The following is an 11,749-nucleotide window of genomic DNA, read 5'->3' on the forward strand; positions in this document are numbered from 1 at the left end:
AATGTCGTTGAATCAACAAACGATGAACATTCATAATGACTACAATAGAAAGAACAAACCCAATTACTATTGTTAAATTCAGTTACAATTGATAAGCATCATTGTGCAGTTACAATTGTACTAAACTGATACAAAACTGATAAAAAATTTAATGATAAACACTTGTAAATAATAAAATATGGGAGACCAGAAAGTATGCACATTGATTACTGACAGAACTTTCCGGTCACCCTGTAGGACTTTTCCCAGATCTAAGAATACTTGTAATTAGTTAAATGCGTTAAATTAATACATGCAAATAATTAAAAATATTCTTAGATCTGGTAAAAGTTAATGATTAATGCATTTTATTTTAAATTACAGTAATAATAAGAAGCTGTTTCATTCAAATTATAAATCAAACTTTTAATTCAAAGAAAATTATATTTTTTACATCTTTTAAAAGCTGCTGTACATTTAAATTGAGTTACTTACATTAATATATTACTATGACATGCAATTTGTGTCGCCTGTAGCGTATTCCCACCGCTCAACACTTTCAAATATTAGTTATTATTTACGGAAACATAATGGCTAATTAGTTAGAACCTAGACCAGCCGGTGCTCTAGCTGCTGGCTTTAGAGATCCAGCAGCTGGTATCACGTTAAATAAGTAGATCGTTAAATAAGTAGATTAATTGAATAATCAAGGCATTTTTTGTTGACCCAGACGAACAGATTAAAAAAAAACATACGTTAACCGAACTAAGTGCATTTACTTTGTGATGCGAGTTGTTATTATTTTACGGCATTTTTGTAGTGATAATTTACTACTTTTAATAATATTTAACTCACGATGTATATTCTAGTCGTATCTTATATCTTTATAGTATAGTATGACAAAAAACATATTTTTAAGAAAAAGCTTTTTTTTAGGTCATTCACCTGTATTAAATATAATAGTCATTGGTATCAAATTTATTGTATTCCTAAATAATTTAATTGTGCAAATGTTTTACGTTAAATTATTTATCTTTAACCCTTAAACCTACAAATGTAAAATTTGTAATAGTAACTTAATTATACGCAGATATTTATCTGCGTAGTAAGGAAAGTATTCTGATGTTATCGCGGGAATAAGAAAAGAAGAGAATTTATTAATTCGCGTCTAGCCTTTTTTTGTGTGTTCATTTACCTCCTCAAGGCTATTTTCCGTGATAATTCACGTAGCTTAATATGAGGAGTTTTTTCTATTTTCCGTGAAAATTCACGGAAATTGAGAAGTGATTTTGGCTACTTTCAACGTATCTTATACAATGACGAAATTTTGATATTTTCCTTGGAAAGTAACAAAATTTATTATAATAAATATTGGCAGTTTGCAACAAACTTCATATACTTTTGACTATATTTTTTGAAAACTTATCGATATTTTTAAAGCATTATGGCTGTGTTTACAAAAACAGGCCAAGTGTTGAATATAGATTAAAAATAACTATCTCTTGTCAAAATGTAAACCATATTGCACACGCTTTTTAATTTATTTAGGACACTTTTTTAGTCTCTAAGGATAGATGGTATGTTGTAATTTCGACAATTTAAGTGGTAAGCAAATATTGCAAAAGTGTGTTCACGGAGAAATAAGTAAATGGTAAAGAACGTGGTAGTAATATTGTTTGGTTTAAATGCATTAAATTCTTAGATAAATATTTGTGGTGCAAAAATGTGTATGCGGAGAAGGATCCCCATGAAATTGGAGGGAGTTTATCTACTTAGGTTAAGCAAAAGAACATAAATGTACGTATCTATAAACAAAACACGGTTGACAACCCCTGGCTTTTTAATATGGAGAAAAGAAAAACTTCCTTAATAAAAGGGAGATTTTTACTAATAGGTAATCGGAAATTATTTTAACAGGTAAAAGGCTTGCTTGGTAAAGCGCTAACTTAAAGTCAAAAGATAAGATAATATAGAGTTTATTCTTATTACCTTAGGAGCAGTTTCAATATCTTAACAACATGATTGACAATCTCATATTGTGATAATTAAATTAATAATAAAGTTAGCTCATACTACGAGAATTTTCATAATTAAGGAACTATTCTATTCATTTTACACTTTTAATCATGATATACTATTTTATTATAATTATGATATGTTAAATTATATTATACTAAATACATAATTTAGTATAATATAATTTTTATAAAATTTGTTATATATATATATATATATATATATATTTAGTATACATTTTAAAGCGTACATTACAACCATTCCAATATCAAAATAGAAATAAAACAGCTTTATACAGTCTTTCATATAATAAATGAAAGTTTTAAAACTGTTTACCTTGCAGTTATGTTATCATACCTTCCAGCACGAAGGTGCTGGAAGGTATGATAACATGCTCGAAGTCGGTATGGTAAGGATGTATTTATTTGTCTTTTTTTAAAAATTTTATATCAGCTTAGACTTTATTAAAAAAGTAGAATGTTTTATCATGTAATAAATTTTTCAGATTTTTTATTGCTATTTAAAATTTCGCTCCTGTTCTGGAACTGCATTGATATTGAAGGCATGTTGGTACATATTTGAAATTTTCCAGTTAACTATATAAAGCAATTTTTATGCGCCTGCCAAATTTCATTAAAAAAAATTCATGACCACATACCGTATTTTTCAACCCAGTGGAGGTTCCATCTCCACCTCTTTAAGTCAAGTTATTACTCGTAAGGAAAAGATAATTTCTCAAATTAGAAAAAATTAAAAGAAAAGTTTTTAAATTTACAGTTGAAAAAACTTCAAAATCAAATTTTTTGTTTGAAGCAATAAATGACATTCACGCAAAGTAAGTTTCCTTATAAAAAGGCAATGTTAAGCCAACAACTTGCTGAAAAAAATTCAGCAATTCTTGTTCTGCAAACAACATACTGATTTTACAGGAAGAGTTGGATTTTACAGGAAAATTTAGCAAGTAACACAAAGCACCAAAAATGAAAAATGCTACTCAGCAGATATTAGGACACTTATATATGATATGCTTGTGTCCCAAGTTCCTACACACAGTGTGCCATCTCTGCTCCGTAAAATTAGGGAACATACTGGCTATCAATTTAGAACAATGTATGATGTGGAATTTATCAAATTCCACATCGTATAACTGTAGAACAATGATGCGTGAGCTTGGTGTGCTTTCAAACTTAAAGGCTGCTGAGATAGCATTTACAACAAAAGATCTGACACTTGGTTTTAATGCAACAACCTAGGAGGGTGTTCATGTAAATGATGTAAAAGACTATTATTAACAAAGTTTATTCTTTGTTACTTATTAATTATTTCACCTTAGGTATCTGTGAGTTGTGTGTTTTAGCTTTAATTGGAAAGCTACTTTCTAGTCCTTGGAGCTCCAAATACCACTCTTTGTTTTCTTTCTTCAAAGCTTCGTGCTTGCAAAAATAAAACAACTGCTCTGCTATGCAAAAAGCCAACTGATATTCAAAACAAGTTGATATTATGGGCTACCTCTAATGCCAGAAAAAAGCGGTTTACAAATATGCAACATCATAATGACCTGAAGAATTGATAAAACGAATGACAGATAAAATTCAGAAAAGAGAAGACAAAGAACATTGAAAGGTAGAAAAAATATTAAAAAATTGCATGCCTGGTCAGGTAAAAGAAATGTTTCCTAACCTAGAAAATAACGAGGCTTCAGATATTGAAGAAATTCTTATTGGAGCTGCTATTGGAAGAAGTATTTGCTACATGTGGTTCGATAATGCCACTAACACCCAGGATGTATATTACGGCAAAATTGTTAGCATTAAAAAGAAGAAAAGTGATAAATATGTAGTTTCTTATTGGAAACCAAAAGAGAATGAAGATGATGGTGGTGTTGAGTATGATGTGAGCAAATATAAACTTTCTGCAGACATAATAAATGATGATATGGTGATAAAATAATAGAAACGTGTAAAAATAAGGTATGTGTTATTTTAAATAAAAGTATGTCTTATAAACTTGCATTAGCAGATATTATTTACAGATAGTAGGGTAATCTTTTTTTTATAATAAATTTTACAGTGCCTAATGTATATCATATTCTCTACCCTCCCCTATTTTTAAGATTATGAAAAGATTTATAACTATTTAATTTGTTTTTATGTATACATATATGAATATACATATATGTATATAGAAATGTAATTTTAGGCAGTCGGTTAGTTACCAATATCCAACAAACAGGGTTGACCTGGTTGCAACTTGCTATGGGAAACCAAAGCTCATTTACTATTTGACAAAGGAAAATTACCTGGCTCATGTTATTAATTTTAATCATAATGATGGCTATGCATTGTTTCTACCCAGAAAGACAGATTTTTGCTTCCGTGGATTGAGAGATGTTAATGTTTAATTACAATAAATCAGTACACTCTAAACAAATGGCATCTACCATTACCAGATAGTTACGCTAACACAATACAACTTTCTTTTTATTATAATTTATAATCAAATCTATTAAATTTCAGGTTAGAAAGTATTGAAGGGTCGACTTCTATCAATTTTTCTGTTGGTAATGGGAAATGTGTTGTGTATCAGGAGTTAAGTGGTTTTGAACTTTTTTTTTAAGTTAGGAAATTATTCTCATCTTCTCTAATTTGTAATGCTCTCGATGGATGTTGATCTTTTTCATATCAAGATTAAACCGGGTAAATCATATTTTTTTAGAGATTGATTATGTTTATTAATGCAATAATAACAGGTTTATTTGTTTATTATCCGGGACATAAGGCATCCTTATTAAATAGGTATAGCAATAATAATTTAGGGGTTTACTTTATTTTAGATATCATTGGATGTGGTTTCGTTTGCGTACTAAAGAATCGACTCTTTCTAGCTATGGATGTCACAGTTTTGTTTGCTTCAAAAACTAGGCTTTCTTCAAAGCCGCAATTCTGAAAAAAACATTACTAAGCAAAAAAGAAAATAATTATTATAGTCTAAATTTTTTGTTTTAAATTATTTTTATTTTTTGCGGTTGGTTGGAATTTATGTAAAGTTAGATAGATATATGGACTACGGAAGGGAAAATGAAGGAGAGCCGTGGTGGACATGCCCCCCCCCCCCTCCATAGTTTAGATGGATATTTTTGTGTAGATTTTTAGTTGAACTATATGGTGTTTTATGATTGTTTTTTGTGCTTTGGCCCCCACTAAAATGTCACGCCTTTTTTGATGTTATATATGTATATATCTTTTTTGTATATATATCTTTCATTGAAATTCATTAGTAACGACAAAAATGACGCGAAAACGCTAAGGCTTTTAATGTATTTAAATTTCATCTATACGCTATAGAAAATCTAGCCTTGGTGCATATTCAGTAAAATAAATATATATACCCTTAACCATATATATATATATATATATATATATATATATATATATATATATATATATATATATATATATATATATATATATATATATATATATATATATATATATATATATATATATATATATATATATAATTATTGTAAATATCGCAAAATTTTGTTATAATTTTTACTATTACGGTTTAATCATTCAAAATATTTTGTTATTTTAATTTGAAACTTTTTTAATAACGTTTTCAAATCGTTTTGCACATTTCACTATGCAAAATTATGCGCAAATTAACAATGATTCTATTACAAAGCTGCCGTTGGCCGAACGCGAGTTTTATACGTAAGTTGCATTTTTCTTAGGCAATGCTTCTTAAAAATGTTACTAAATGAGCATAACTTTTTTTGTAATTATTCTTTTTTCATAAAGTTTTCACCATTTTATTACAAATTTAAAGCTCTTTCGAATCATATATAAAACTTAGATAAATAATTGGTTTGAAATTTCTTCACGCGTACCTAGGTACATAAAATGTTGATAAATTTAAAGCCTTGCATAAGTTAATTGTATTAAAAAAAAAAAGCATAAATTCTGTTTAACCGTTGTTCTTTTGGTGTGCCAATATTAACAGCAGTGGCGTATCCAGCATTTTTTAATTTTTAATTTTTAAGTTAGCTAACTTCCAGACATGAAGCTAAATGCAAACATTTTTATGTTTATACTTATATCAAATAATGAGGGTTTGCAAAAAATTGCGGTGATTGGAGGCTGGGAACAAAAAAGCCCCAAAATTTTTGCTACACCTGCTCCAAACGTGAGAGCAACAAGTTGATGAAATATTTTTTGTATTATTTTCAACTAGACTTATATTCATCGATAATTTTTAAGTTTCATAGTATTATCTCTTTGCGTACAAAAATTATGACCATATAAAAATTACAACCCCCTCAAATTGAGGGAGGTTTGAACTTTATATGGTCATAATTTTTGAACGCTTAGAGATAATACTATGAAACTTAAAAATTATCGATGAATATAAGTCTAGTTGAGAATAATACAAAAAAAATTTCATTAGCTTGTTGCTCTCACGTTTGGGGCAGGTGTTACAAAAATTTTGGGGCTTTTTTGTTCCCAGCCTCCAATCATTGCAATTTTTTGAAAACCTTCATTATTTGACATAAGTATAAACATGTAAATGTTTGGAGTTAGCTCCATGTCTGAAAGTTAGTCTCAAAGATCAAGAAATGCTGAATCCGCCACTGAACAAATGATACATCAATTAACGCTAAAATGTCTAAAAAGTGTTTAAGTTAAACTTTAATAAATTTTAGATAAAAAACAAATTATAATTAGTATCTACTTATCGTTAAGTTATATACACGCTAATATATTAAACTAGCATTTAACTACTAATAGATACCTATATATATATATATATATATATATATATATATATATATATATATATATATATATATATATATATATATATATATATATATATATATATATATTCTTTATATATATATATATGTATATATATATATATATATATATATATATATATATATATATATATATATATATATATATATATATATATATATATGTATATATATATATATTCTTTATATATATATATTCTTTATATATATATATATATATATATATATATATATATATAATCACAAATGTATATATATATGAATATATATAATTATAATTTTTTCAATTAGGTTTTGCAATCGATACAAAATGACCTCTAGGTTTTCTTGAAATACTAACACAATAGTAATGATACCAATATAAACAGAGATCGCACTGAATCCACTTTTGAAGTTTACTGGCTAATTGAGTTTGTTGACAATGATAACATGGCCAATTATCGGATGAAGTGCTTTTACCTCGTACTTCAATTTCTGCCCAAGCAGACTCATCAAAATATTGTTTAAGTTCATATAAATTAGGTCTTTTATCATTAATTGTATAAGGTACAGTAAGAGAAAGATCATTACTTGAGATTTTACAACCACTTTGTAATGAATTTTGTGCAATAGAATCTTTGACGAACCAAGTTAAACGAACAAAATCTTTTTCATAAACCCCTTTTTTCTCAAGAAGTTTTGTTACGTTGTAATAAAGTCTCTGTTTTTTTTACAGCTGGTCGACCTAGGGGAAAGCGCTGTGGTTTACGTTATTCAATGTCAATGTCTTCTAAAATTCGAGTGGTATTCCTTTTTTTAACAGGAAGAGTCTCACAAGTGATTGTTGAAAAAGTTTTTGATGTAGTTTCAGAGTTTGTTTGTATAAAAATTTGAGGTGACACTGGCAAAACACTTTCCAATGTTGCAGATAAAGAACTTTCAGGAAATATGTCAACATTTGTCTGTAATCTTTCAACATGAAGAGTCTCATATGCAATTGTTGGGGAAATGTTTGATGTAGTTACAGAGTTTGTTTGTCGAGAAACTTGAGGTGATACAGGCAAAACACATTCTAATGTTGCAGAAGAACTTTCATGAAATATTTCAACATTTGTCTGAAAAAGATTTTCTGACTAACATCACCTTCAGAATGGTGCTGTTGAACTTGTACAAAATTTAAATAGCATTATGATTACAAGTCATGATAGATTGCACATAAAGAAAGTAAATGTAAATGATTTATCAGGAGATTTAATGAGATAGTATAATGGATTTTTGCTTCATTATTAAGTGGTTTACAGTTCAACGCTACCTAGAAATATGATGTTTAACTTGCATCTTCATTTAACGGCTTTGGAGATTGTATTTCAGAGTTGAGAGAGTTACAATAAAAATTAATTTAAAAATAGCTTCTCTGACTATATCAGCCCCAGCCTTGTGCAAGTATAACTTTAGTTTAACTTATTAAATAAAGTGATTTATTATTTATTAAATTAATTATGGATTTTATTATTTTTACCTGCAGTTCCCAATCTCCAGATATGCATTGTTGGCACACAGATTCCAGCCATTTAATAGCTAAATCAAACTTACTTGATGTAAATTCAGACAAGATAGATGCCAAATGCTGCAAATGGCTCAAAGCTGTATTATATCTTGTGGAACAAAACAAAACAAGAAAGCTGTATTATATCTTGTGGAAACAGACAAGAAAACAAACTTATAACAGTAGAATTGCATTATGTCACTGGTTGAATTGAAAATGTCATGCATGAATTAGATAAATTTTCCCCTTGGTTTACATTTGCCATTTGATGGGTTGGAACAAACCACCTAAAATTATTTTATTTATTTTAAATATTTTTAAACATAATACTAATATTAATATAAATCAAAAACAGTTAGTGCCTTTTATGAATAAGATCTAGATCAGAAAAGTTCATATTTTTTTCTAATAGCAAAGAAAGTGTAAGAGCACGGAACCAGCAGCATTATCACCAGCAGCATTATCACCAGCAGCATTATCACCAGCAGCATTATCAACAGCAGCATTATCACCAGCAGCATTATCACCAGCAGTATTATCACCAGCAGCATCATCACATTGCAAGTCCAGTTTTGAAGGGGAAACAAACAATCACTGTATCTAACTTATCTAAGCAAGCAATTATTTTCATAAAGATATTTTAATCTCATATTTTATAACTTTTTGACTTTAAATTATCTTCACAAGTTATCTGTTACCTCTTACTAATGTTGCATTTGGTTATTACAGGCATCTTTGATAAAATATTTTTCTCTAGGATCAACAAAGAAAACTGTTTACTCCATCTATCGAAAAAAGAAATTTTGTACCATTTACTCTGGCTAAATTGTTTTCGTCAAAACCACATAGCAACATGAGGCAGTATAATAAAGATATCATTAAGGCTATGTCAAATTTCTCACATCAATTTAATAATAAATTAGTTACCAACATAAAAAAATACATCCTAACAGACGATGAAAAAGAGCTTTTAAGTTTAGGATTAAATTTTGTTACTTCAATTACAAATGCGTCACTTAATATTCACATAACGGCTTTTGAAAGATTTAAAACAACCCTTCTCCAACAACTCTATTTTGGGACCGAGGAGATAACGAGGCATCCATTTCATAAAAAATCAAATTGGTCTCCCCCTATGACGAATAACAAAACTATTATAAGTTATCTTAACTTAGTAGAAAGTGATATAACTGCACTTGTTTTCTCACAACTACCAAAAAATAAAAAAAGATTTAACTCCTGAACTTATTCACGCACTAAACTCCCTTATGCTTAATCCCTCAATTACCATAAAAAAGGCCGACAAGGGAGGGGGTATTTGTATTTTAGACAAAACGGACTATGAAGAGAAGATCTCTCTACATTTATCAGATCAAAACACATATAAAATACTCTCAGAAGATCCAACAAAAAGTATAGCAAGAGATGTTAACAATCTTTTTGACAATATATTTCTTCATCATATGATTGATAAAAAAACATCGGAGCTCCTTCGTCCAAAAACACCTCTTCGTACACCCCTGTTTTATGGCCTTCCCAAAATTCATAGAATAGGCATTCCCTTAAGTCCAATTGTTTCTGGTTGTGACAGACCAATCGACAACTTGTCGTTCTTTATCACAGACTTTATTCAGCCGGTTGCTGAACAACTACCAGCATACTTTAAAGACACAACACACCTCTTTAAACTCCTTCAATCTCATGTACTAGAAACCAACAATTATACCCTAGTCTTGGCTGATGTTATATCTTTGTATACAAACATTCCCCACCGCGAAGGTATTGACGCCGTGAAATTTTATTTAAAGAGAGCACCGCCATATAACGGACCCATAAAACGCCCACCTATTGCTTTTATTGACATTATATTAGATACCATCCTAACCCACAGCAACTTTCAATTTTCAACTGATCACTTTTTACAATTAACAGGTACTACCATGGGAACACGTATGGCTCCACCCTATAATAATTTATTTATGGGAAGAACTGATGAGAAAATAATTGACCAATTTTCAATGCGGATTTCTTTATATAAAAAATTTATAGATGATATATTTTTTATTTTTCATGGGCCTCCAGAGAAACTAACACAAGTTTTCGAATTTATGAATGCCATCTACTCCATGATCAAATTTACTTTCAATAATTCTAATAATTCTATTAATTTTATGGATCTAACAATTATCAAAAAGCTAGATGGAAAGTTAGAAACAACAATATTCAAAAAGGCAACAGATACAACAGCACTATTACATTATAATTCATTCCATCCCCCTCATCAAAAAAGCAACTTAGTATATAGTCAAGCGTTAAAATACAATAAGATTATATCGAACAATTACAACCTAATAAAAGAGCTAAAACAACTAGCACAAATTTTAGTTATACGAGGCTACCCTATTCGAGGCTACCCTATACGAGGCTACCCTATTCAATCTATTAACAAAGGTTTTAAAAAAGTACTACGACATACACAACACGAATTTGTCTACAACAAATATAAAGAAAAAAGAGAAAAAGAGAGAATTTTACCGATAGTGACGACATTTGGATAAGTTAGAAAACTTATCAATAAAATAATAAAAAAGCACTGGATTATTGTGGAACAGGATACTGATCTTAAAAATATATGGCCAAGTCCACCTATTGCGAGTTACAAAAATATTAAATCGATCAAGAAATTTCTAATCCAAACGGCACATAAAAAAACATAAATGAAAAATCTATATATATTTTTTTTTACTAAGTTACAGTTCCTAGGTGTTACTATTTAGGTGTTATAATATTATTGGTTTACCTTACATCATTTTTCTAGTTTTATCCATATTTCATTGTTTAGAATTAAACTTTTTATCGTGCATTTGTCTCAAATATACGTTAATTCGGACCGTAGAGAAAGCCTTATTTTAAAATATGTTTTCCCGCTCTTTACATTAATTTTGTATTTGGTATATTTCTCATGTTATTCTATTTAATTAAATACCAATTTAACCGAAAATTGTCTGTTTTTCTTTTATTGTATTTTTTACTAAAATATTATTTCATAAAAGTTTTACTCTTTGTTAACCTCGATTTAGTTATGTTCTTACTTTTTTGCATAGTCTATAGAATATAACTATGGTCTGGAAGTCTATTGTTGTATGTTATTGTTCGCCCTTATTCGAGTCACGTGATCAAAGAGTTTGCAAAACAAAGTTCAAACAAACCAAGTTCAAACAATCAACAAAGTTCAAACAAACCAAACAAACATAGTTCACATTTTTTTTCAAAGCTTCAAACAAGATATGCCTGGAAGGAATTGTGCTTTTCCAACTTGTATAGTTTCCTATACAAATAAGCACAGCTTTATGAGCAGCTTCCGAATTCCAACAAAAAAATGTGATTCTGACAGGAAAAATGATATTCTT

General features: G+C 28.9%; 1 protein-coding gene across 1 annotated transcript; it reads left to right on the forward strand.

Moving 5' to 3' along the window:
- The first annotated feature begins 9,607 nt into the window (after positions 1–9,607).
- On the forward strand, positions 9,608–10,897 carry LOC136089724 (uncharacterized). The gene has a single exon (XM_065815794.1). The coding sequence runs from the start codon at positions 9,608–9,610 to the stop codon at positions 10,895–10,897; it is 1,290 nt and encodes a 429-aa protein (XP_065671866.1).
- The last annotated feature ends 852 nt before the right edge of the window (positions 10,898–11,749 follow it).

Source organism: Hydra vulgaris, chromosome 13 (assembly GCF_038396675.1).
Source record: "Hydra vulgaris chromosome 13, alternate assembly HydraT2T_AEP".
Taxonomy (NCBI): Eukaryota; Metazoa; Cnidaria; class Hydrozoa; order Anthoathecata; family Hydridae; genus Hydra; species Hydra vulgaris.

Bases quoted from the DNA above. Each gene is read 5' to 3' on its own strand.
- LOC136089724 (XM_065815794.1), top strand. From the start codon at position 9,608: ATGCTTAATCCCTCAATTACCATAAAAAAGGCCGACAAGGGAGGGGGT.